This window comes from Saccopteryx bilineata, chromosome 3 (assembly GCF_036850765.1).
Source record: "Saccopteryx bilineata isolate mSacBil1 chromosome 3, mSacBil1_pri_phased_curated, whole genome shotgun sequence".
NCBI classification, from domain to species: Eukaryota; Metazoa; Chordata; class Mammalia; order Chiroptera; family Emballonuridae; genus Saccopteryx; species Saccopteryx bilineata.
In genome coordinates, this window is record NC_089492.1 from 159,289,509 (window position 1) to 159,317,014 (window position 27,506).

General features: G+C 42.5%; 1 protein-coding gene across 3 annotated transcripts in view; it reads right to left on the reverse strand.

Annotated features, from left to right (window-relative positions):
- IL1R2 (interleukin 1 receptor type 2) overlaps positions 1–26,907 on the reverse strand; it is a 59,817-nt gene extending 32,910 nt beyond the window's left edge. The window contains exons 1-3 of one of the 3 annotated variants that reach the window (XM_066267916.1): positions 26,861–26,907; positions 2,008–2,135; positions 896–1,160 (exon numbers count right to left, since the gene is read on the reverse strand). In XM_066267916.1, coding sequence (XP_066124013.1) covers positions 896–1,160; positions 2,008–2,116 — 374 coding nt within the window. In that variant the 5' untranslated portion in view covers positions 2,117–2,135; positions 26,861–26,907. Of the gene's footprint in view, positions 1–895; positions 1,161–2,007; positions 2,136–11,702; positions 11,730–22,239; positions 22,445–26,860 lie in introns of those variants that run through there. The other 2 variants (XM_066267913.1, XM_066267914.1) reach the window with 2 other exon arrangements.
- Between the last annotated feature and the right edge of the window lie 599 nt (positions 26,908–27,506).

The window sequence follows — 27,506 nt, forward strand, 5'->3', positions numbered from 1 at the left end:
AGTGGATAGAGCATTGGACTGGAACGCAGAAGACCCAGGTTCGAAACCCTGAGGTCGCCAGCTTGAGCGTGGGCTTTTCTGGTTTAAGCAAGGCTCACCAGCTTGGACCCAAGGTCGCTGACTCGAGTGAGGAGTCACACAGTCTGCTGTAGCCCCCCCCCCCCCCGGTCAAGGCACATATGAGAAAGCAATCACTGAACAACCAAGGTGCCACAACCAAGAATTGATGCTTCTCATCTCTCTCCCTTCCTGTCTGTTTGTCCCTATCTGTCCCTCTCTCTGTCTCTGTCACAAAAAAAGAAAGGAAAAGAAAAAGCTAAGAACTATATGATTTCACACATAGATGGAATATAAAACTGAGACTCAAGGACATAGATAAAAGTGAAGTGGTTACCAGGGGGAGAGGGTTGGGGAGGCATGGGTTGTAGGGAGGAAGTAAAGAGGAACAAATATATGGGGTGACAGAAAATGATTTGACTTCTGGTGATGGGTACACAACATAATCAACCATTAAATGCTATAGAAATATGCATTTGAACCCTATGAACCCTATGTACTCTTATTGATCAATGTCAATCCATTAAATTCCATTTTATAAATAAAATTATTTTTAAAAAATAATGGTAGGGTAAGATGAGGGTGTGACCAGACTGCTGTTTTAGATAAGGTGGCTAAAGAGGTGACATTTGGGCAAAGACTTAAATGATGGGAGACAGAGCCATGAAGACATCTGGGGAAAGGTTCGTGCATAAGAGGCATTTCAAGAACAGTGAAGAAGACATAAGGTGGATTCTCACCTGTACACTAGAGTTTGAAGTCCTGGTCATTACTGAAGAATCGTGCAAGAGTCCTTCTTCAAAGAGCCCATACCCCTCTCTCATTTCAGCGGGCTTACCTGATAGTGCAGATATAGGTGCCAGAGTCTCCCTGCACAGCTGGCAAAATCCAGAGAGCACCATCCTGAACCCACGCTCGTGTCTCTTCTTTCCCTGGGACTTCCCTAGCAGAATTGTTTTTACGCCATGTCAGACTGACATGAGGGTTGGCAGAGGTCCCCAACCAATACCACGTCTGAGGACACCTCAGGACCACAGGTTCCCCTTCCACCTTGAAGATCGTTTTAAAATGCTTGCCACGAAATTGGCAGTTTTCTGCAACCACTGAAGAACAGAGAGACTACAGTCAGGCTTTGTGTCCTAACCCTCCCTTTGAAGGCACACCCAAAGAAGTTGTGTTTCCCTAACAAAGTGGCCTGGACCCTGGGGACCCCATTAGCCCTTCTTATTACAGTGGTTGCAAAACTCCCAAATAGCAACATGGGGGCTGCTCTCAATTTCTACATACATTTCTTGAGAAATATTAAATCTGGTTCACATGGTGACAAAAAATAATAATGACTAAAATGTTTGTTTTTATTTTGCATTTGTTGACACCTTATTATTAAAGTAAATCTTAGCTGAGTTCAGATATAAAACAGAGCTTAGTCCTGTCAGATGTGTAGTTAAAATCCAAAGGCACCTTTTGTCATGGACAAAAGCACCTTGTCTGTGGTTCAGTTCTTTGACCAGGATGATGAGTGCTCAGAGGAGCATGTAAGGAGAGGGGCAGAGGAAGCAGCTGTCATTTACCAAGGCATAAGTATTCATATTTTTCTTTTTTTTTACTTTTGATTTGTATTTTCATTTTTTTCCTTCTTTTTAAATTATATTTATTGAAGTAACAGTGGTTAACAACATTATATAAATTTTAAATTTCAGATGTTCAACATTAGAATTTTATATCTGTATACTCAATTGCATGCTTACCACCTGAAGTCTACTTCCTTTTCATTCCCATATATTTATTTGACCCTCTATACCTACTTTGCACTCCCCCACACCCCGTCCCCCTCCGGGGAAGTCACACTTTGTTTTTTTGATAACAGCAAAACTTCCCTAGATAAACAGCTGGGCTTTCCCCAGAGAAGCTGCAGGCAAGTCCTCTCCAGATGAAAGAGTCACTTCTTACCTGTCTGTTCCTCAGGCTGAATGGGGAAGGCAGAAATGCCCACTGTTAACAGGTACAAGAGGTACATTGTTTGTGCTAACTTCCAGAGGACACAGGAAGTGAAGATCATAGGTCTAGAACTCTGCAGCCTAGGGGAGGAGACAAAGGAGTCATCAGGAGCCACAGACACTCAAAGTGAGAAGCCCTTGAAGAGGTTCCCAGGGGAAGGTTCTGTAAACCTCACCTAAAAATAGAAACCTTTTTGCCTAGATTTTTTTTAAAAGAAAATTCCTAATTTGGGGATTTGCTCTTCAATAGCTATATTCACTGAACATGCCTAACATCGAACCCCCAGAGCATTCACTAACAGCCTTGGATTGGGATTTTCACACTCTGAGTGTCTCTCTCTCTCTTTCTCTCTTGAAATGTGCCTTAGCACTCTCTCCCTTGGGCAGAGATACTCTTTTCTCAGGTAAGTCATCTCCTCTTTCGGGCCTTTGTTCAAACATCACTCTTGGTAAAGTCTTCCCCAACCTTCTTGTGTAAAACAGCACCACTGTCTTCCCTGACACTTCATATTTTCCTTTCCTGCTTTATTTCTGTCTGTGGCATTCATGACCAACCATGTCTTCTCTCTCTAGAAGGTAAGTTCTCTGTGTACAAGGAGCTTACTTTATTTTATTCACAGTTATACCCTTACCTCTTATTTATGGAATGACTGAATAAGTGAATCAGTGAATGAATATCTACAAATCAGAAGGTTTTACTTGACAGAGAACATTTCCTATAGTCCTTATAGGATTAATCCTCATGAATTAATTCTTATTTTACATACAATTCTGACAAATGCTAAGGGAATCTTTACATTGCTAACTCTGGCGTAGAGCATCCCAGGGGAAAAGAAAAATGAGGTCCAAAAGTGAATAATGTATACAAGTTTATGAAGCATTCTTCCTCCCCACAAATGTCCCCCAAAATATCAGATGCTTTTGTATTTCCTTGTAGTCCCTCCCACACTCTACTGCAATTGCATGTTGTATCGGATAACTATTGTCACAACAATACTGCTAACCAACGACTGCAAAACTGAATAGCTTGAAACAGCAATCATTTATTCTTGCTCACACGTCTGTGGGTCAGCTGGAGGCTGGCTGACCTAGTTTAGTCTGGGTTAGTTTTGTCTCCAAGCTTCCAATGACATCAGTCAGCTCCATGTCTCTCATCATCCTTTGGCCAGTGTCTTCCTGGGAGGTGATCTCATGTGATGGGAAACACAAGCAAGGTGAGCAAAAGCACTCACAGCCTTGCTCAAAACTAACTCACTCTTGTCTATCCATATTCCACCAGTCAAAGCAAGTCACATGGCCAAACTTGCCATCAATGGGGTAGGGAAATGCCCCCACCTCTAGTTGGAGGAGCTGCAAAGTTACATCAGGAGGAGAAAGAAATGGGAGCAGTTGACCACATTGACTACGCCTGTTCTTGTCTGGATCCCCACGAGTGGGGACAGCCTTGGGGACAGAGTCCCAGTCTTATTCACAGCCCTTATGACCTACCCAAAGTGCAGTCCCAGAAGGTGCCAGGAAATATTTAGTATTGAGAGTCTACTAGAAAGTTGGGAATGATGAGTAAATCCGAAGGGGAAAATTCTTACCATCACTCCTCCCCCATTTCCTTGAAGCAGTTTAACTTGTTCTCTGTTTCTGGAACAAGTATCATTCTGAATGGCTCACAGTAAACTAAATGGCTCCTAACTGTCCAGGGCAGGTTTGTCAAACTGAGGAAATGATCTTTGCACTCTAGGAACCCACCCTCACCAGTCAGACCCACCGGAAGACACGGTCTCAGAGTTGCATTCTGAACTCCCACTCTAGCAATGAGGAGTCAGGGAGGGGCAGTGAGATTTTCTCCTTAGCTGGATGTCTGCCCCAGGGCTGTCTCCCGAATGTCTTCCTACTTCTGCATGGTCCTATCCTCCAAATGTTTCTGAAACACAAATATTCCCATAACTTTATTTCTAATTACACTTGGGTAGCAAAAACATTACGTCAACACTGACCACGTTCCTTTGTCCCTTTTGGACACCCATCAGCTTATCATCTTCCCAAGTGTACTGGTCTCAGCCAGACTCACTAGTTTTCTGATAAAGAGAAGTAAGCATTACATATAACAGGCATAACCAGTACTACCTATCCTAATATGAATGAAGTCAAACATATTGATACAGGGACTAGTGTAATAATGACAGTCATGCTAAACACTAAGCATTTGCTCCTTTATTTTATCCTCATGATCTGAATATTTTAAAAAGGTTAAGTATCTTGGCTAGTATCTTACAGCTAGTAAATAGGGGGTGAAGTTTAAACCCAGGGCTAGTGATTCCACAGCCCTTACTCTTCAAAAATTTGGTTTCTGTGACAGATGCTGCTAGTTTTCTTTTCCAATATCTGTCCTCCCTGCTTCCCCAATAATAGAACCACCAGACTCTTAATGACCATGTTTCCCCATGCATAAGACATACTCTTTTTTAAAAATTTGGAGTCTAAAAACTAGGTGTGTCTTATACAGTGGTTGTAGATTTTTACTTGCATTTCCCTTTTCATGCTTATTTTTGCGCTCATTGTTGAAGACAGTGATTCATCATCAGACAAAGATGAGGACAAGCTAATGGATGGGAGTTTTGACAGTGATGAGGAGTTGTATGAATTTTATGATGAATAAAACTTGAGTTCTATAACTTTATTAATACATTATTTTTCAAATTCTGGGCCCCAAAATTAAGGTGTGTCTTATACCTGGGATCGTCTTATACATGGGGAAATATGGTAAGTAAATCCTCATCCTACAGGAAGACTACATTTTCCATACTTCCTGCAGCTAGGAGTGGCAACATGACACAATTTGGGTCAATGAAATGTAAGTGGAAATGTATGACCCTCTGAGGAAGTCTACTTAAAAGTGTCCACAGTCTTCCTTTCTGCCAGCTCAGCATGGAGACAAGGGCTGTGTATAGCTGCCATCTCAGGCCACAAGAGAGGATCGTGGCTTTGTGGGGCTGTCCCCCACCCCAGACTGCCTTCTTCTGTAGGTTCCAGTTTTCCATTATGCACAGCCAAACTTAGCCCCAATGTGCTAACTTTGCAAAGTTAATGAAGAGGACCTGTGGTAAGAAGCCCAGTCAAGTACTGTCAGATGTTGTGTTCTAATTGGTCCTCTTTTTGATGCTCAACAGTTTTTCTTGATGGACTCTAAAAAGTCAATTCAACACAAAGGCAGGAAGAGCTGTGCAGCCTCCCCTTGGATAAAAGCACCCCCTCCCTCAAGACTCAGGTTCAGGCTTAGTCTTGGATTATCAGAGGCTTTGTAGCTATGTTTTAAATTCTTTTTCCACCAGAAAGTCAGGCTGGATACATTCAGGAGCAGTTGCTCGCAGAAGCCTCACAGACCACAGAGCTGGAAGAATCTTAGAGAAATTTAGTCTCATCACTTTCTTTTTCAAGCGATGGGTGTGAACAGGATGTTCACCTTCTTCTCAAATCACATATCTCGTCAGGGGTTAGTAAAGCCATTTCTGCAAGGATCCTATTTCAATAAAGCCAAACTCTCAAATGTTGTCTTCCCCAAGTAACAGCCACTCCCTCCAACCCCTACCTAGCCTCCATACTACCAGCCAAGAGATTTTTGTCTTGGTTTCTCTCTGTGAACTTTGGCAAAAATAGCTGCTTTATGGTGACCTTCCCAGGAAGTGACTTCAGACAGTTAAACCACAAACACATTGTAGTGATTGTTTTTAATAATCAAATCGCCTGAGAAAGGCTGGAACCCAAATTGCCACAGTGTGGGAAACAGTAAGTCTTTGGCAGATCCAGAAGAGAAAGAATTTGTTTTTCAGAGGTTTGCAGCAAAACAGTATTCTCATGAACTACTTTCTTTAAATGTGTCTTTAAATTGCAGACAATTCTACATTTCTGCTTGAATCTGAGTTGACTTTCATACTGGATGAAAAAAATTTTAAGGGCAGCACATTCCAAGTATTTGAGTTACAATTCTACTCTTTTTTTTTTAATCAAACAACCATGTTTCACCACATTCAGTGTAAGAAAACAGAGGCATAGGATGAAAAGAGCAAGTCCAGGCATAAAAAATGACTAAAAATATGTGAAGAATTGAAGGGCAGAGAGAGAATGCAATAAAGTGGAAAGAGCTGACAGAACAACACTAAGCCAGACAGGTGGAGATTCACCCGGAAAATTAAACTTTTCTTTATTTCTATCTTCACCTTGTTTCTAAAAGTTTTTGAGCACTGGAGTCTAAAAACTCTGAGTCATATAATACAGTCACCCAAAAACAAGGTGGCAAGTCTTGAATAGTCCTGAAGTCAAACAGCTATTGAGCCTTAGGCATATTGCTTAGTCATCTCCAGCTTGTAACATCAATTCCTAAAAATCCCAAACATGTTGTTTCAGGCATGTGGTATGAGGACATATATTTACATTAAAATTAAATGCAGAAAATTTTTGTAAATGCTGAGGTAGAGCAAAATAAAAAGTATTTTGAACTAAGTCTCTGGGAAGCACAGAATGATAGTTTGGGGGTAGGGAAGATCCCCTAGGCCTAGAGAAATATATAACCAGGTTTGAGGCAGTGTTTGTTGAAAATTCTCCTGGCTCAAAGAAGAACCCTTAATGGTTTGTCCATAAACTATTTTGTTCTTTAGAAAAGATAAAAGCTAGTATCCCCACCACTCTCTGGCCTCACAAAATTAAGGCAGTTTAGACCCGTGCAGTGGAACTGTTTCTGTTTGCATGGCCATGTCATAATGACAGTATCTCGATGTGCTGTTGGGTCCTGATCTGATAGAAAACTGTTTACTGGAAGCCACCCCACAGGAAGACTAGCTTTCAGCAGAGTGAAACACTGAGCCTCATTAAGCTTAATCTCAAAGAGAAAAATCTAAATAGGTTAACACTTGGCTCCACGAAGGCCTACACATTCTCTTCATATTTTATTTTCTGCCAAGAAGAATCATCCCCATAAAACTATCCTTGTCAAATCTTTTGAACTTGACCAACTCTTTCCCTAAAAACTATTGACTAAGAGTTCTAGGAAAATAACTAATCTACCCACTCATTGAAATCCTCTGTTCACCTACTGCAGGGGTCAGGAACCTTTTTGGATGAGAGAGCCATGAACGCCACATATTTTAAAATGTAACTCCATGAGAGCCATACAATATGTTTAACACTAAATACAAGTAAATGTGTGCATTTTATGTAAGACCAACACTTTTAAAGTAAATAAGTCTCTGAATTCTATTTAATAACGTTGTTATGCTGTTGCTAACCAATGATGAATAAAGTACTTCTTACCATTAATGCGACTTCTGGTGCTGCATGGTTTTGCTGATGGCTTTATAGTCTGGTTGATACGTGGTGAGGTTAAGCTTCATGCAGGCGTTGAGACTTCCATCCGTTAAATGATATTGTAGATTGGTCTTAACGTTCTTTATATGTGAGAAAGACTGCTCACATGCATACATAGAGCCAAACATTGCCAGTACAGCAATACTCAAATGCTGCAGTGTGTGGTATGTGACAGGAAGCGCATTCCAAGTTTTGACAATCAGCTGGTCCACAGGTTGAAGTTTTTTCATTTCTCCCCACTTGTGTTTGCTCGCCAACTCTGCTTGCTGTTATGCAAGTCTTTCCAAATCTTCATTCAGTGACTTGAACTTATTCACCCACATGTCTGAGGCCTTCAAGTCAGCAGCTTATAGATCAAAATCTCTGACAGAGACACAAGGGATGTAACTCAGGTCGGCACACTCATGTGGATGAGTGATGAACTTAAAAAGACGAGTGCGCTCACAAAATTCTCCAAAGCGCACTTTGAATGACTGCAGGAGATTAGATGTGAAGCCCACTAGCTGCTGGAGATCAAGATGTTGAGCAGAGTCACTTGCTGTGCATGCATCTTTAAACTCTCCCAGTTTTTCAAAGTGTAGTAAACGATCTGTTTCAATGTTGGCTATGAAGAGTTCCAGCTTGTTTTCAAATGCAAACACTACTTGTTGAAGGGATAAGACTGTATTTCCAATGCCTTGCATTTTCACATTGAGCTGGTTCAGATGTTCAGTCATGTCCACGAGATAGTAGAACTTCAGGAGCCACTCAGTATTAACTAACTCAGAATGCTCGACATTTTTCATTTCAAGAAAAGTCTGGATTTCGCTCAGACAAACCGCGAAACGGCTGAGCACCTTCCCTCTTGACAACCAATGCACATTGCTGTGCAGAAGCAGACCAGGATAATTATTCCCAACTTCATCCAGTAGTGTTTTAAAATGCGATCATTTAAAGCTTGGGCAACAATAAAGTTGACCACCCAAATGACCAGCAACATCACCTCACCAAGCTGCTTACTACATATCTGAGCACAAAGCGCCTCCTGATGTAGGATGCAGTGAAAACTTAGGATGGGTCTCTTTTCATGTTCACGAAGATGCAATACAAATCCTCTGTTTTTTCCCACCATGCATAAAGCACCATCAGTACACACCAAAATAAGTTTATCCATTGGTAGATTTTTTCTTTAGTGAACTCAGTGAAAGACTTGAATAAATCCTCCCCTTTTGTTGTCTCTTTCATAGGCAAAACAGCAAGACTTTCCTCACATAGTGTGTCACTGACAGCATACCTTGCAATCACGCTGAACTGGGATAAATGGCTTATGTCTGTTGACTCATCCAAAGCGAGAGAAAAGAATGGTGCTGCATTTATGTCCTTCACTTGTGTTGCCTCAATTTGATTTGCTATCATGATGGTATGATCGTGAACAGTTCTTGCTGACAGAGGCATATCTTTTATTCATTTGATTATCTTGTCTTTATCCGAAAGTCACTGGCAACATCAAGCATGAATGTTTTGGCATACTCCCCATCTGTGAATGGCTTTCCATTTCTCACAATTGCTAAAGCACCAGCAAAGCTAGCCGAATTTCAATCACTTTATTGGGTCCAAACATGGAGTTGCTGCTGACTAGCTTGCACTCTGCACAGTAGCTCTTGACATGCTTTCTTCCTGCTGTCCCCCACTGGATATTTTGATGCAAATGTAATATGGCATGTGTCGAAATGCTGCTTTATATTTGACCATTTCATCAATGCAATTTTATCATTGCATATTAGATACACTGCAGAACCTGCTCTCTCCACAAAGGCGAATTCCTCTGTCCATTCCTGCTGAAAAGTACTATACTCCTCATCTTCTTTTCTTTTAGCCATCTTCTTCATCAAAAGGGTTTCTACAATTAGCTAGCTGACTACTTGATTAAAAGGAGGGAAGTCTACTTCCTGACCTCACAACAACCCGTATACATTATGCATTATACAATAAAAATTTGGTGTTGTCCCAAAGGACAGCTGTGATTGGCTCCAGCCACCTGCAACCATGTACATGAGCAGTAGGAAATAAATGGATTGTAATACATGAGAATGTTTTATATTTTTAACATTATTATTTTTTTTATTAAACATTTGTCTGTGAGCCAGATGCAGCCATCTGGCTTGTGAGCCATAGGTTCCCGACCCCTGACCTACTGTGTTCTCACTAGACCTAGCCATTGAGCCCCCACTGGGCTGGATCATCAACCAAAGACATTTCCTTAATTTCCTCTTCTATCGGGTTCTCCCCAAGCTAACTCTTGACAAGACCACCTTATTAGCCCAGAGCAGTTGCCATCCTTCTCAAAATGACTAATATGAAATTTCTAACTACAGTATGATGCCCTCAGCCCTCACAATACAAATCCACCAAGCTTCAAATTCTCCCAGCCTGACATTAGTGCAAAAGTAGGTTACACTGCTTGGAACAACTACAGAGGGCAGAACTTATGGTATGGTAGAGCACATCATATCCATTATAAACATGAAAATAGACTCAGATACATTAAGTAACTTCATCAAAGCCACAGAGTTAATGGAATGACAAAGTCAGATGTAAGCCCGAGTCTATACAATTCTCAGTCTTAATATTCATTCTCTGCTTTGTAGAACCATCAGAACCTGGAGCTGGAGGAGACTCCAGAAGCCATTAAACTTAGCAACTTGCTCAAACAATCTTCTTAAACCAGCATCCTCCATAGCTGGACAAAGTACCCCTTTAAGATGGACATTTCCAAGTCTTAAGAAGCACTCATGATCAGAAACTTCTCTGTCATTTTGAAATACAAATTTGCCTCCCCCTAAGCTGTACTCATTGGACATATTCCACCCTAAGGGCAGGTCAGAAGAAGTCTACATCTTTCAGTAGTACTGAGACTTAGAGCGTCTATACAGGGTTGCACTATGGAAAGCTAAATGGACTTTACAATCTGACAGAGGAAGGTAGGAAGAGTCCTGCCTGTCCTCCGTGACAGCTGATGGTTTGGTGCCAGCAGGCAGATCATGTTGCCTCTGTGAGGCTCAGTATGTTAATCTATGAATGGCAGTGGCCTGACACCCATCACAGGATGGTTAGATGGCATGTGATTTATAAATAGGTCAACAGAGTTGGCAAAGAGAAAGCACTCAACATGTGATTGCCTCCCGTCAGCATTTTACAGAGCAAGCCCCCAAACTCAGGGAGTTAACTTACTCAAGACCACACAGTTTGCAGACCTCAAGTGAGAAGTCAGAGTTTCTACTGCATTTTGACTAACACTTGTTGAGAGTCCATCACAAAGCCCAAGAACTTTCTGGTATCATAGTCAATAACTTACCTAACATCAGCTATTATATTAGAAAGGAGTTCAACCTTACCTAATGGAATCAATGAGCCTATGTGCATATCTATATTATAGAAGGATGTTTAACATGGAAACACAATCATAAACACACACACAGACACACATATGCACACATCCAATGCCTACTACGTAATTCTAATGCTTTCATTCAGACTGACATCATTGTGGTGTGTGTCGAAATGCCGCTTTATATTTGATCGTTTCATCGATGCAATTTTTTTTTAATTTATTCATTTTAGAGAGGAGAGGGAGAGACAGAGAGAGAGAAGGGGGAGGAGCTGGAAGCATCAACTCCCACATGTGCCTTGACCAGGCAAGCCCAGGGTTGTGAACCGGCGACCTCAGCATTTCCAAGTCGACGCCCCATCCACTGTGCCACCACAGGTCAGGCCTCATCGATGCAATTTTATCATTGCATATTAGACACACTGCAGAACCTGCTCTCTCCACAATAGTGAATTCCTCTGTCCATTCCTGCTGAAAAGTACTATACTCCTCATCTTCTTTTCTTTTAGCCATCTTCTTCATCAAAAGGGTTTCTACAATTAGCTAGCTGACTACTTGATTAAAAGGAGGGAAGTCTACTTCCTGACCTCACAACGACCCATATACATTATGCATTATCCAATAATCTGTGTGTCTTTAAGCACACAGAACAGAAGGTTGAAGCTGGATTCCCATCTTCACTTTATTAACTAGCTAACACACTGGGCAAGTCACAAAGACATTTACCCAATCTTGGTCACAGTTTCTTCATCTCTAAAATGAAAAGATTGGGCTGCTGAGAGCTATTACACCACCAAGGTGTAAAACCCTAGAGTTCTGAGTTAGTCTGGATTTGAACTTAGCCTTCAGTCCTGGGCATGGCTTCCATTTCTAAAGCACCAAGTCAGAAACCTTAATCAGATAACCACCAAATTGTGTCCACTCACTTGTTTAAGTCCCCAAGACAGCAACTGGCAGAGCCAGGACTCCAAGTTTTAAGTTCTCCTGAGAACTGGAGTTCCAGCTTATTGGGATCCTCTCTGGGTAGTGTTAATTAGTAACTGGACACTCTGTGCTGGCATGGGTCAGGAGAGGTTGTGAGCAGATGCACACCCCTTAAACCAAGTGATGCTGTCAATCTCTTGTAACCTGAATATGGCAAAACTTGCCCATTTAAACTATACCCCAGACAAAAGAAACAAGGACAAGACAATCTTAACAGTTGAAAAATAGCAACAGAATTCTGGCACAAAAGCATGTGCATTTTACTCACAGGAGAAGTTTCAAGCCCTCTTTCAGGAGTCTCTTTTTCTTTATTTGTGTAAGCGTGGCTGTAGTTTCTTAGAATGGTTTATTGCATTTTCTAAAAATGTCACAGCAATATTTCCCTTCCTATATGTGGCATGCCATGATGTGACTGCAGCACTTCATCATCAAAAGGTGGAGTCCAGCTAATCTCCCTTGAATGTGGGATAGCCTGTGACTCGAGTCTAACAACAGAGTGATGCTGGGTGAACTCAGAAGCTCAGTCAGAAAAAGCTATCCACTTGCTTTCCTTGGGTCCCTTGCTGAGGGAAACCAGCCACCATGTCAACTGTCTAACTACCCTGAGACCACACAAAAGCACCTATAAAGCCATCTTAGACAGACTGGCTGAGCACTCAATGGAACACCATGGAGCAGAAAAATCACATGGTTGAGCCTCTCTCAAAGTCATGACCTACAGAATATATATGTGAGTTAGAATAAAACATTTATTTTAAGCCATTAACTTTAGGGGCAGTTGTTCTGTAGCTGTGGGTCATCAGCATTCTTGATTAAAAGCAAGTTGGAGGTAGCAGATGAGAAAAAGAAGGAGGGCTGGTGGAAGAAGCACACAGAAAGAAGTAGCAGCTGATTGACCAATAACAGGGGAGACAGAGAAACTAATGAGATAGATGCAAGAGGCAAAGAATACAGCAGTGAGGAGCCTTAGGAGCAGACACAACAGTGCCTTCCACCTCACTGTACCCTACAAGGCCATGTGGGTGTCAGAGCCCAGAACAGCGGTTGTTCATAATGAGTCCTCTGAACCATGAAGGACAGCTGAACTTTGGTTCAGTACCCTCTTTCTCTAGGATGGACAGTGGATAACTTAAGCAATAAGATAACATTGTAATTATTTTCTAATGTATTTTTCTTTTACTATCTTCGATGCTTCTGCCACTGTAGCCTCAGGAAAGGAGAATAGTAAAGGCCTCCTCAGAAAAGAGGGAAGGAAGTGGATATGACATAGAGAAAGTTCCTTCCTGGTAGGAAGGGGAAGTGGAAGAAAAGGGTTTGGGGGTTCCAAAGTGAAAGGAGGAAAAACACAGGAGGAGGTGGGATGATTCTGCTCCCTCTTCTGAGTTCAAAACCTGAGAGCCAATAGACAAAAGGTAGAAAAGGAGCTGAGAGCAGAAGTATTTTTGCTCTGCTCTCAATGGGCCTCTCAGGGAATCGCACTGTGGGGAAATAAGGTGCCACTGCCAAGATGGGACTGTTAAGAATGGATGGAGATAATGGTGTGTGGCATGTGTAGGAAGAGGGATCTAAGATTAGTTTTCTGTTAGCCTCAGTTCTTCACCAGTGAGGAAAAGATCCAGATATTCTTCCATGCTTCCCATGGAAAAGGGGAGGCAAGCTGAGATCAGGACTGACATGGGACTGCATGATTCAGAGTAAGGTGATCTAGAGCTGAAACTGCAGGATGCTCAGGCCCTAAGGAGCAGTGTGGCTAATTGTGAAAACATGTGCTTCCCAGATGGTGAATAACCACTTACTTAAGCCCTGAGCACTCCACCCTCTGCTAACCTCGATTTTTCTGATGGTCCAGCAACAATACTGCAGCAACTGTTCTGACTGGTTGGTGTTTGTGACCTGCTGGTTGGTAAGTATTCTGAGTATAACTTGCATAGGTAGCCAGTCTAAACCAGGGGAAAAATGATGGCATGGCCAAGATGCAGAGCACCCATCTCCGTGGAGCCAGGGAGAGGCACAGTGGGACCATGTTGGCCATAGCATCTGCTCTGACTCAGCTGATAGGGCAGACTGTGAGTATTTCCTGCTGAAATAAATTGAGCAGGACACCCATGACAGCCAGGTCCAGGGACATCTCCGTGAAAGCCAGTGAAGACCCACAGGCCAGCAGGTAAGGACTAACCACCATCCCATCATGCCTTAGGAACACAGCTTCCCCATGCTCTGACACCACCTTCCTACTAGAATTAGATGATGAGGTGAGATAGTCTGAAACACTTAAGCGTCTACCCACAGGAGACTGAATCATTCCAAGAGAAGCAGATTTGAGCCCAAGGTAGGGATAACATATACTGAAAAGTTTATTTCCTTTTTCCTGATAAAAATGAGCCTTAGGAGACACATGAGACTCTTATTAGAAGAGTTAGTAAATGTACATTTTGGGGGGCATTGACCTGCAGTGAGTATAAATTTTCACCATGTGACATACATTTTATAAATATTTCCTTCCAAAATTGTTATATCATTAAAACAGACAGCATTTTTCTTTTTATACTAGAAGATCATCTTCCACTCTTTGGAAAATGTGCCCATCTGGAATGGCTTGACCTCTGAGGGGCCCAGAAGGCAGCAGCTGTCCTCAGCGTCATGTGAAGCATGGTCATGACATCAAGCACACACACACACCAAAGATAGAAAGCCCAACTGATTTTATCTACACTGTGTGGATAAGTCCCTTGTTGCAAGAAAGCCCAGTCTTGAGCCAAAGACAACCCAGATTTGTTGGCCTTCCTTAGACCCAAAACTCCCTCAAAGAAAAGTTCTGCTCTACCCTGGTGAGTGAATGCACTACCTGTCCTCTCTAGCTTCTTTCAGTTTTGTGATGCCAGCCAGGTTGTCCCCAGGTGGCAAAAACAGCTCCCTGACCCTGGGTTACCTGAAATCCTGCTTGCTCCCCTGCCACTCCAACTGACCTACCAAGCAACATGATGGGTGGAGATAATCCTGTTCACCGTTATCTGAGACTTCTCTATTTGGGGGTAAACACAGGCATTCATTTCTCTGTAACCTTAAAGCTGGGCATGGCCACATGATTAGTGATAGCCATGAAAAGTAAGCAGGAAGAACACAGGTCACTTCCAGTCTTACCCATTTATTTTCTGGTGCCCTACTCCCCCCTCTTCTCCTGCCACCATGAATCCTGAGCCCTCGTTTGTCAATAGCGGTCACATAGGATGGTCAGGCCATCCTGATAGGAGGCTGAGGTCTACTTCTGTCCATGGATCCACTCTCTTAGCCCTGAATGTCTGTTTATCCTTCCATTAAATAGGTGAAACACATTCCCTCCACAGCATTAGTATCAAAATAATGTGAGTCTAACATAGTCTGTACAAGATCTTTTTTGTAAATGGTCTCAAACAGCTATGGTGAGCCATCCTTGTCAGATGCAGCTGACCAGTGACAACATGCAGCAGGAGACAAACACACCTGTGTATTAAGGTACTGAGATGTTTTAGGTTATCACTGCAGTGTATCTAGGACTGCCATGCACAACAGTCAGAGAGAAGAACTGGGACATCATACTTGTTTGCTATTGCTATGTAGCAAATGGCCACAAACTCAGCGACTTAAAACAACGTCCCTCTATCAGCATTAATTGCTGTGGGTCAGGTGGCTGGCCTCAGCTTGGATGAAGTTTCTGCTCAGGGACTCACAGGCTGACATCAAAGCTCAGGGGCCTGTTCCACATGCATGCAGCTATTGGTAGAATTTAGCTTTGTCATTCTACAACTGAGGTCTCTATTTTCTTGCTAGCTGTCAGTGGAGGCCACTCTCAACCACTAGAGGCTAGCCACCATTTCTTGCCTGGAGGCACTCTCCACAACATGGTAGAAGACACCAGGTGCTGCTTCATATCCCTCTGACTGCTAGGCCTTCCTTTAAAGAGCCGACAGGTTGTATCAGACATACACAAATGGTCTTCCTTTTTATTAACTTCAAGTCAACTTACAGGGGGCCTAAATTAGATCTGCAAAATTCCTTCACCTTTGTCCTATCCTATTTGGTCATGAGAATGACATACCATTATATTCATATATCCCATGCTTATTCAAGTGGAGGGGCTTAAACAAAGTCATGGATTAGTGGAGGTCCTGTTAGAATTCTGCCTATCATGGCCCTGGCTGGTTGGCTCAGTGGTAGAGCATCAACCCGGCATGTGGAAGTCCCAGGTTCAATTTCTGGTCAGGGAAGACAAAAGAGGCAATCATTTGCTTCTCCCCCCTCCCGCTCCCTTATCTATCTATCTCTCTCTCTCTCTCTCTCTCTCTCTCTCTCTTCCCCTCCCACAGCCATGGCTCAATTGATTCAGGTACGTCAGTCCTGGGCTGTGAGTATGGCTCTGTTGAGTCTCTGTTTCAGATGTTAAAAATAGCTCTGTTGCAAGCGGCCCCAGATGGGCAGAGCATCAGCCCCAGATGGGGGTTGCCAGGTGGACCCTGGTTAGAGTGCATGTGGGAGTCTGTCTATCTTCCTTCCTCTCACTTTAAAAATTAAAAATTAAAAATTAAATGAATTCTGCCTATCACAGACATTTAAGAAATATTTCGGTGAATATTAGTGCTAGGAAATTTAGGATTCATACAGAAACCTTGCATTAACATCTTCCTTGCTCCCAAATAAGATAACCTCACCCTGAATATTCTGAAACCTTGCTACTCAAAGTGTGGTTCATGGCCAGTAGCATGGACATCCCTCATGAGAACTCTTAGGCTCCACCTCAGATCTAGGGAGTCAGAATCATCTGTATGTTAATAAGACACCCAGGAGATCTGAAAGCACTGCTCATTAGGATTGGCTTATTCTTACATAAAGTAGGCACATGGAGTGAGAGCCAGTGTTAAACCCTGTGCCCTGCTCTCATAGCAGTGTCTGAAATTTTGCTGTTAGAACCTCATGATCTGATGATGATGGTAGTGACCAGGATGATGGCAATTATGATATTGAAGATAGGGATGATAGCTAACACCTACTGAACATCCACAGTAAGCAGGTAAAGTTTGAAAATGTATTGTTTCTTCTAATTTCCCCAGTATTTTTTAAACTACATACTGTTATTTTTTGTTTTAGAGAGTAAGACATTGAAATTTACACAAGTTAAATAACTCCTCTAAGGAAATGCAAATAGAAGTGGTGGGGCAGGGACTTGATCCTCATTTCTTCAAATTCAGGTTCTAGGATCAAATTGTCACAAGTTGTCAAAGCTAACAAACTGGGACTCACAGGCCAACCCAGCTTGGAAAAACGCATCACTCAGCCAAAGAGATGGTGTGATTTTTTTTATTGAATGTCTTTTCCGAGGGACATGCGCACTCCAGTTGGCCACAGGCCTCCTCGCTCACAGCCTCACAGGCTGACACGCTGTGTGGCCCTGCGTGCACTCAGGTTTGCAATCCCCATCAAGGCCTCCTCGCTCACAGCCTCACAGGCTGACACGCTGTGTGGACCCTGTGTGCACTCAGGTTTGCAATCCCCAATCAAGGCCAGGTATTCTTAAATTTCTTCATGACATGTCTTGAAAAATTTGAATTGTATGAATATTTCCCAGAGATTTTAAAAATGAAAAAGAATCCTGCTCTCTAATCCATCCTTTTCTTCTGATGAATGACACTAGTATCTGGAAACATAAAGTTATGTTCCTAAGTCAAGGAGCAAGGTAATATCCAGGTTTTAAACCTGACTCTATGCTCTAAAATCAAGTGCCGCAATCTTGCCTCCTGATTTAGGAAATTGTGCTTAAAATGAAAGAGTTTCTTAACTAAGCCAGAAATGCTTAAAAGGAGTGTAACACAGACTCTCAGATTTCCTTCCTGATTGTGCTACTGGTGAGTCAAATGCCCACGTAGTCAATGAGAATCATCGCATAAACAACAGGTTCAGAACACAGGTTTTGAAAGGACAGTAAGCCTGACCTGTGGTGGCACAGTGGATAAAGTGTCGACCTGGAAATGCTGAGGTCGCCAGTTCAAAACCCTGGGCTTGCCTGGTCAAGGCACATATGGGAGTTGATGCTTCCTGCTCCTCCCGCTCCTCCCCCCTTCTCTCTCTCTCTCTCTCTTTCCTTCTCTCTTTCTTTTTTTAAAAATTTTAAAAAACATGAAAGGACAGTAAGGCTCTGATTAGTTTATAAAGGATGGGGCAGGGAGGAGGGTAAGATGTGGAACAGGAAGGTGGACTGAGTATTGATAATACATTGGAATTGGCTAGGAAGCTTTCAAAGCGACTGATGCCTGGGCTCCAACCCCCAAGTTCTTGATGTAATTGGTCTCAGATATAGGGAGTTTCAAAAGCTCCCCAGGTGATTCTAATACTCAGCCAGGGCTGAGAACCACTGCAGCAGGGACTCTGAGATGCTAAAGAACCAACAACTGGTTTTTTTTGTGGCCCCACTGGGTTTGCCCATGAGCTAGCTACAGAAATTTCCATACTTGCTTCATCTTCTTGCTGCTCTCTTCCTTTAAACAATACTCCTTTATAGGCAGAGAATAAAATTAGTATTAGACTGAGGTCAAGTTTCAGACACTAATAGACTCACTTGTTCCTGCTGTGCCTACTTCTCCATCTACTAAATAGAAGAATCCTATTTAACACCCCCTCAATCCTAGCATACCTAGCATACATGTCCAACCCAGTAGAATGTCTTAGTGAATTCTTTTTTGAAATGGCCGCCAAGACTCTTGTTCTGAAATAACTTGTAGGTTTACCACTGGACATGAAAATTCATCTTATGTCTAAGAAAGTGGTTCTCAAAGTGGGGTTCCCAGACCAGCATCATAGCATGAACTTAGAACTTATTGGGAATGCATTAGTACAACCCTTATGGAAGAAAGTATGGTGGTTCCTCAAAAAATTAAAAATAGAACTACCATATGACCCAGCAATCCCTCTACTGGGTATCTACCCCCAAAACTCAGAAACATTTATATGTAAAGACACATGTACCCCCATTTTCATCACAGTATTATTCACAGTGGCCAAAACATGAAAATAACCAAAGTGTCCTTCAATAGAGGCCTGGATAAAAACAATGTGGTACATATATACAATGGAATACTACTCAGCCATAAGAAATGATGACATAGTGATATTTATGACAACATGGATGGATCTTGAGAATGTTATACTGAGTGAAATAAGTAAATCAGAAAAAGTTAAGAATTGTATGATTTCACACATAGGAATATAAAACTGAAGGATATAAAACTGAAGCTCATGGACATAGATAAAAGTGAAGTGGTTACCAAGGGGAAAAGGGTGTAGGGGAGGGGATATGGGGAAGGGTATAAAGAGGAACAAATATAAAGTGATAAAAAATGATTTGACTTTGGGTGATGGATATAAAATATAATCAACAGTTCAAATTTTGTAGAAATGTTTACCTGAAACCTATGGTGTTCAAGTTAATTTTCTAACTAAAATTTAAAAAAATTTTAAAGAAGAAAGAAAGAACTACAAGTCCTTGCCCTGCCCCACCACAACCACCACCACTGAGTCAGGAACTCTGACAGGGTCCAGAACTGTGTTTTAGTAAGTCCTTCAGGTGTTGCTGCTGCTTGTTTTTTGAGAACCACTGGCGAAGGCCCTGTTATGATCAAGTGTCCCCAAAGGTCCCATCAAGAAAGCAGGTCATCTTGGCCATAGAGAACATTTTATGAATTTGACTCCAAAGGCAAGGGAAGTGAAGGCAAAGATAAATGAATGGGACTACATCAGACTAAAAAGCTTCTGCACAGCAAGAGAAATTGACAACAAAACAAACAGATGGCCAACTAAGTAAGAGATATTTTCAAACAAGAGCACAGATAAGTGCCTAATATCTAAGAACTCACAAAAGAACTCACAAAACTCAGCAACAAACAAGCAAACAATCCAATAAAAAAAAATGGGAAGAGGACATGAACAGACACTTCTCCTAGGAAGAAATACAAATGGCCAACAGATATATGAAAAGACGCTCATCTTCATTAGCTATTAGAGAAATGCAAATCAAAACTACAATGAGATACCACCTCACACCTGTTAGACCAGCAATTATCAACAAGACAGGAAACAAGTGTTGGAGAGGCTGTGGAGAAAAAGGAACCCTCATCCACCGTTAGTGGGAATGTAAAGTAGTACAACCATTATGGAAGAAAGTATGGTGGTTCCTAACTACCATATGACCCAGCAATCTCTCTACTGGGTATATACCCACAAAACTCAATATCATTGGTACGTAAAGACACATGCAGCCCCATGTTCATTGCAGTATTGTTTACAGTGGCCAAGACATGGAAACAACCAAAAAGCCCTTCAATAGAAGATGAGGTTACATATATACTATGGAATACTACTCAGCCATAAGAAATGATGACATAGGATCATTTACGACAATGTGGATGGATCTTAATAACATTATACTGAGTGAAATAAGTAAATCAGAAAAAACTAAGAACTGTATGATTCCATACATAGGTGGGACACAAAATTGAGACTCATGGACATAGATAAGAGTGCAGTGGTTACCAGGGGAAGGAAGGAGAGTGAGGGGGTGGTGGGAGGGGAGTGGCATAAAGAAAACCAAATGAAGGGTGACAAAGGATGATTTGACTTTGGGTGATGGGTATACAACATAATCAAATGTCAAAATAATCTGGAGATATTTTCTCTAAATCTATGTGTTCTTTTTGACCAATGTCACTCTGTTAAAATTAATTGTCTGAATAAAACTATATAAAAAAAAAGAGAGCCAGCTATTTTCACTTAAAAATGGCCACTGTTATTTCACAACTAATTGTAGTGGAAGCTCAATAAATGTTTGACCTTTCAAAAAAGAAAAGAGAGAGCAGGTCATGATCAGGTGTCCCAAACAGAGAACAGGTGATGACAACATAAAAAAACACCCCAAATGTAGACTCCTCGCACTACTTCAGTTGCTTTGCCACAAAAGGCAACTCTATATACATAGGGCAGGAGTGTGGAAAGATATGTGAGTCTTCTGGATTGGTCAGTTTTTTGTTATCAAACAGCTAGACTTTGGAGGTTGGGGTGGGAGTAGGTTGTTGAGGGGAAGGTCTGCTGTCAGCACAAGAAAGAAGCCCCCAGGCCAACTGGGAACAAACAGTCAGAGACCTCCTTCTTGCCTTTTAAGATAATCAAAGAATCTAAAAAGTGAAAAATACAATTAAAATAAACAAGACCATGATGAAGTTTGAGGGAAGAGGTTCTCTTTTATAATACACTGAGCTGGTAGAGAGGAACCCACTGCTGTCTTGAGAAAGCAGAGCTCAGAGAGAGGCCAGGGAGAGGGTAAGCTTGGTGGTGATGGGATAGACTGCAGAGAGGGAGGCCAGCAGCATGGCACCATAGACATGAGCTGCTGGGACGGGCTGGGACATTCAAGCCACTCAACTGCCTCTGCTTACAGATGAGAAAGCTCAGCAGAGGTGTGCAGAGCTGGAGCCAGGAGCTAGAGGGTTCCCAAGAGAGCTGGGGTTCTGAGATGACTAAAGGCCTCTAGACAGGGAGTGGGGTTTAAGAGGAAGAAGGTCTAACAGTGAGAGCAAATATGCAGGCATATTTGTGACTCAAATTCATGTATTCTCCTATACCTCCTCATCAAAAGCAGATAGAAACAGAGGGGAAACTGAGGCACTGAAAGGCTAAAAATAAATTGTGGACATTATTATAATTGAAAGTATATATATATATTTTTTTAAAGAAGTGTGCCCAGTTTTATTAGTATTTCATGAGAATGAAGCAAGGTAAGCTTAACACTTCCTGGCCATTGACTACTGGCCAGTGCTGACCACCAGATGGATGATGTCTACCCAAATGGCACTCTTTCTTCACCAGACCAGAGAACTTTTTAAAGGTGATTACATTATGAGCATATACATGACATTATACAACTTAGTAAGAGGCAGATCTGGGGCTTGAAACCAGACCCTTCAGCCTCAGGGGTCCCATTTCCCCACCACACTACTAGCCAGTCCTCCATGACAGCCATTAGTACTGGTTCTCAGGAAGCTCTGGTAGCACAGGTGTAAGAGAAGGTATACATACCTTAAAAGAGAAAACTTGCTACCCTAGAAAATCTCAGCATAAGTCTCACAGGCACGGCCTCACAGCCTGTCCAAAGCAACTCGTTTCCTCTTACTGGGTCCCCACAGCACAGCACTCTCACTTGTGTCCTTAAGAGAGGTTCTCAGAAACCCTCTGATCCAGCCCCTTTGTGACAGAGAAACTGCAGGCCTAAAATGCCAAGGTCACCTTCACATAAGTGTAGAGGTCACAAAGATGATGATGGTCACCCAGAGGAGGCACCTGAGGTCCAGAGACATCAGGAGAGATGCCTGAAGTCCCAGAAACAAAACCCTGGGGTCCAGACTCACAGAACTCTTTCTCTCCTTCTCCCTCCCCCTCTCTCTTTCTCAGAAACTTTCTTACCTGCAGGTCTGCATTTTTCACCTTGTTGTTTCTTGCCTGGGGAAAGCAGCCAGACCTGACTTTCACCTCCCAAGAAGCACAGCTTTCAGGGTAGGGATATATATCTTCATCCTCCAGGAATTTCCTAATCAGGCTCTATCACTCTCTCTGACTGGGTGGCAGTGGACACACCTTTTGCCTCCTCACAGGAGTGCCCCAGGCTATCAGGCTGGTTGTAGGATCACTCAGATGGGGAAGTGGCCAAGGACATGATGCATACATTTATTTCCCTATTTTTTTTGTGACTCGTAAAGACTTACGTTCTTCCTGCTGAAAGGTGGTTTTAAAGTGATGTGTTCTTTACCCAACAGGAGGCCCTATAAGAGAGAAAAGGAGAACTTTTTGTCTTTAGCCAGTGGGATGGTCGATGTTTTCTCTTGAAACCCTTCTGGGACGGAAGGAAGATTAAGGTCATAAGTCCCTGGCTTCCAGTCTTACATGATTTTAATTGTGAAGTGAAGGGAGGTGATGATTTTCTAAATTTTTATTAGTTTGTGGAATTTGCTTAACTAATTAGTTTGAAAATGAAAAATCGGTCCTAAGTCATGTCTGTACAAAACGTATATCTCCTTCCTTAACAGGCCCCAAAGTGACATTAAGGCTCCTGTCCCCCCATCATAAGCCACCCCCACAGAGACACAGAGCACCACAGGAGCTTGCCCCATAAACATACAGGGCCAACTTCAGCCCTGCCACCTCACTTCACTGACTTAAAGCCCCACTGTTCAGCCTAGATAGGGCTTTAACCCTTTGAGTAGGACGAATGTTTATGTATGTCCTTGTGCCTCCTGACTAACCAGAGTACAATGTATTTACTTTTAAAAAGTGTAAGACAACATTAAAAAAAAAGGCAAATGGCCCTGGCCGGTTGGCTCAGCGGTAGAGCGTCGGCCTAGCGTGCGGAGGACCCGGGTTCGATTCCCGGCCAGGGCACATAGGAGAAGCGCCCATTTGCTTCTCCACCCCTCCGCGCTTTCCTCTCTGTCTCTCTCTTCCCCTCCCGCAGCCGAGGCTCCATTGGAGCAAAGATGGCCCGGGCGCTGGGGATGGCTCTGTGGCCTCTGCCCCAGGCGCTAGAGTGGCTCTGGTCGCAATATGGCGACGCCCAGGATGGGCAGAGCATCGCCCCCTGGTGGGCAGAGCGTTGCCCCTGGTGGGCGTGCCGGGTGGATCCCGGTCGGGCGCATGCGGGAGTCTGTCTGACTGTCTCTCCCTGTTTCCAGCTTCAGAAAAATGAAAAAAAAAAAAAAAGGCAAATGTATGTTTTTCTCGTTTCCATAAATTGATTATCAAACAAATATGATTTTAAGTTAATAAAACTGTAACTGAAGCTAGTTTCAATTTTTTAAGAAACTCACTCCTGAGGGTCAGCAAGCATGAAAATAACTCGCTACTCAAAGGGTTAAAGACCTCCTGGTCCAGTGATCCACCTTGATATGAACAAGAAGCTAAGTGGGGAAGGGGAAGGATTTGGCCACTTCTAAGGAGGCATAGGGCTGGGATTCAAACCCTCTGGGTCTTGCCTATAGGTTGGGCTGTGTCACAGTTTGGGCAGAGGTATAATACAGATCCCTCTGATGATGGAAGAGAACACTTTTCAACATGTCCTTAAAAACCCACATCACTAACTTTAATGATACTTTCTCTCTGGTTTATTCAGATATTGAACTTCTTCTAGATGAAAAGCCTGATGCAGAAACTCTTTAAGAGAAAATTTAGGAATTTCATATCCAGAACAAAGAACTGAAAGTCAAAAGGACCCATAAGCCTTAGTTTATCCTTTTGTTAACAAGAAAGGAAATTCTCAGAGGTCTCAACTCATATTGGGGTAAATAAAATCTGAGAAAAACACAATGTTAAAGCTAGATGGAAACAGAGGTGGTCAAAGCTATCATCCAGTTTCCAAAAGAGCAAACTGAGGTACAGGCCCATTGTTGGTCAAATAAGTTTGTAAATATGATGTATATGTTTGCTCACTTATAATTTGCATTGGGGGCTGGCAATGCCAGATATAGTGGTCTGTGAGGTTGCAGGTTGCCTTCCTGCTTGAGAGGGACCATTGTCTTGCTAATGTTTACTGGAAGGAAGATTCTGTCCCACCACCAAGAGGTGCAGGAGGATTTCTTTTTTTTCTTCTCCCTGATCCCTTACCCTCCATGGGAAAAGCAGGTTTTTCCTTGGCTTTTCTTGTAGCTTGCCTGTCTTGGTGAGAAACCAATAAACAGAATGGCCCACCATCCTCTAACTCTACTGTTTCTTTACTGTCTGCCCGAATTCAATGAGAACCTGCATGTGAATGGCTACAATGGTGGCAGTGGCCCTGAGCCTTACACTCATCAAGGGACCATAGGTGAGGAAGCTGTACTAATTTAATGGTGTGTATAATGTCATGATGGAGGGTGCTTGTTCTTTTTCCAAGGACTGGGAGAATATTTGTATTTGTCCTATAATTTTGTCATGGTAAGATTAAAGAGTAAACTATAAATTTGATATCAAGCTAAGTAAATTTCAAAGGTGTGAACTCACCCCAACAGGAAAACCTCACCAAATACCATCATCATCCCAGGATAAAGGGCACAAGAATAAATTGAGCCCTCTCTCCATTCTCTCTGTGATCAAAGACATCCCACCATTGGTCCCAGCTGACCTGTGTTGGTTGGGATCCTACACACTGAAGAGCACAAGGCAGCCCACAGCTTTATATAGCCAAAGAGAGGAAGTAAAATCATGCAATCTGCCTGTCGGCGTGCTAAAGTGTAACAGCTGATCTTGTGATTCATAAAGAGGAATTTACTTATCCTCATGTCTATGAAAAACTCCATCACAAAGCCACAAGAATCACTGGAATCATTCTTTCAAGAACTCCTGTCTCAGACATAAAGGTCCACCAAAAGTCCTCAATCTGCAGTCATACTCAGGGACCAATGACTACCTTTCCTACACCCCTCTATTCCCATCCATGGCCCACAATGTCCTGGTCTCACTATCTTCAGTACGTGTGGCTCAATTTCTCAACCAACCAATGAGAAATAGACAAGGCACAGAATGTTTCAAAGTATCTCAAAATCCTCTGAGGTCTGAGATGAAAGTCACCCATGATGTTTATTGCAAGAGATGAAGCAATAAGCCTTCACTTTTTAAACACAAAAGGCCTTTCCAAAGTCTATTCTGGTACAGAAATCAGAAGTATCCTCTGAAAACCCCTGTGGCAGGATCCTAACCCCTTTCCTTCCTGTGACAGAGAGGCCAGAGCATTGGGCAAAGTGAAAAGGGCAGGAGGGCAGCAGGGGAGCATGTGTAGGCACTATGTTATATATTACAATGAGGACTGTTTTTCCCTGGTCTTATGAGACCGCCTCTGTCATATTATCCCCATAAATTCACTCATCTGAATCAGATCAGAGTCCTTAAATTTGATTCAAGGAAATATGGTGTTGGGGGGAATCTTCCATGACATGACAATGCCTGAGCCACAAGCTGTCCCCAGGCCAAGACTGAGGTTGCTTACCACAAATCTCCTTTCGAAGACTGTCTGATCATAACTGATGGTCATTCTGACATAAATCAGTACCCTTCTGCTATGTGCCAACTCCTGGTTGTTCTGACCTGGTCAAGCATGCAAAGTAATTTTCCATACCTAGTAGCATTTACCTACTAGGACCCGTGACTTTCCCCTTTCTGCCATGGATAATTCTTGGGCACCTTTCAAGCAATGTGGGGATCCATTTTGTCTTGCAGCCACCCAAGATGCACCTAATCTATATTGAGTTTCCCTTAATGAACTCCATTAAAATTATCAGACAGGAGTGGCCAGCCTCATTCCTCAGTCTTTCCCTGCCTTCCCTTTAGGAGGTAGATTTTCTCAGGACCTTTCTTTGGGTCTGCGTGTGGTAGCATATAATCCATATGGTCATAGAGTCAACTTGGCAATTAGACCCCATAAAACTGAACATTTTAAGGCCTGCTATGGTTAGCTTGGCAATAACAGGGAAAAGCCTGACCAGACAGTGGCACAGTGGATAGAGCGTTGGACTGGTATGTGGAGGATCTGGGTTCAAGACCCCAAATGTCGCCAGCTTGAGTGCTGGCTCATCTGGTTTGAGCAAGGCTCACCAGCTTGAGCCCAAGGTCGCTGGCTCAAGCAAGGAGTCACTTGGTCTGCTATAGCCCCCTTCCCCAGTCAAGGCACATATGAAAAATCAATCAATGGACAACTAAGGAACCGCAACAAAGAATTGATGTTTCTCATCTCTCTCCCTTCCCATCTGTCTGTCCCTATCTATCCCTCTCTCTGTCTCTGCCATAAATAAATAAATAAATAAATAAATAAATAAATAAATAACAGGGAAAAAGTCTATGTCCTAGAGGCAGGAGAAAAGTTTGCCCTTTCTGTAAATAATTTACAAATGTACAAAGCTAAAATGAAAATATTGATGGCAATAGATTTCTCTATAAAAAGAGAAGGCTGTATCAGTTCCTTAGTACTGCTGTAACAACTTACTGCAAATGGTGGTCTGATCAAGTCAAGGTGTTAGCAATGCTGATTCCTTCTGGAGGCTCCAAGGAAAAATCATTCTCTTACCTTTTCTAGTTTCTAGACATTGTCCTTGTGTCTCCAACGCACCACTTTTTCTCCCCCTGCTTCCATCACCTGCCGCAGACCAGCAAAGCTCCTAATAATGGTGCGGAATTAAGGAAACATACTCATCAAGAACAAATGGGACTGGGAGGACTCTTCAAATGCTGATGGCAATATTTGAGTGCCCCATAGCCCCAGTTTGCTTTATTATATAGCCATATGCAAATCAAGGAAGTCCTTGCTACAAAGTTACACATTCAGGCTAAAACAGGAACTCTCCCAAGGCATAAACAGGAATCCCCCTACCATGCATAAGTGAAATCAATCAACATCAGAACAAACAAAGAGTAAGAGGAAGGGCATGTAAATTGCTTCCAGCAATTTAAGGAAGCAAGTGAATTGAGTGAAAATACTCTGCATCATAGCCAATATGGAGGTGGAGGGGGGAGAACTTAGCCTTTTGCTAAGCCTCAAATCTACAATGGCTTTTTGCCATTTATGTCCACAATAATCACCACATGTTCTCCTTCTTCCTCTGACCCTTTTATACAACCTTCATCACTATCCCTGAAAATCCTTCATTTAACCACATCTGTAATCATAGGCACCAGGGATTAAGACATGGCCATGTGTAGGGGACTAATGTTTA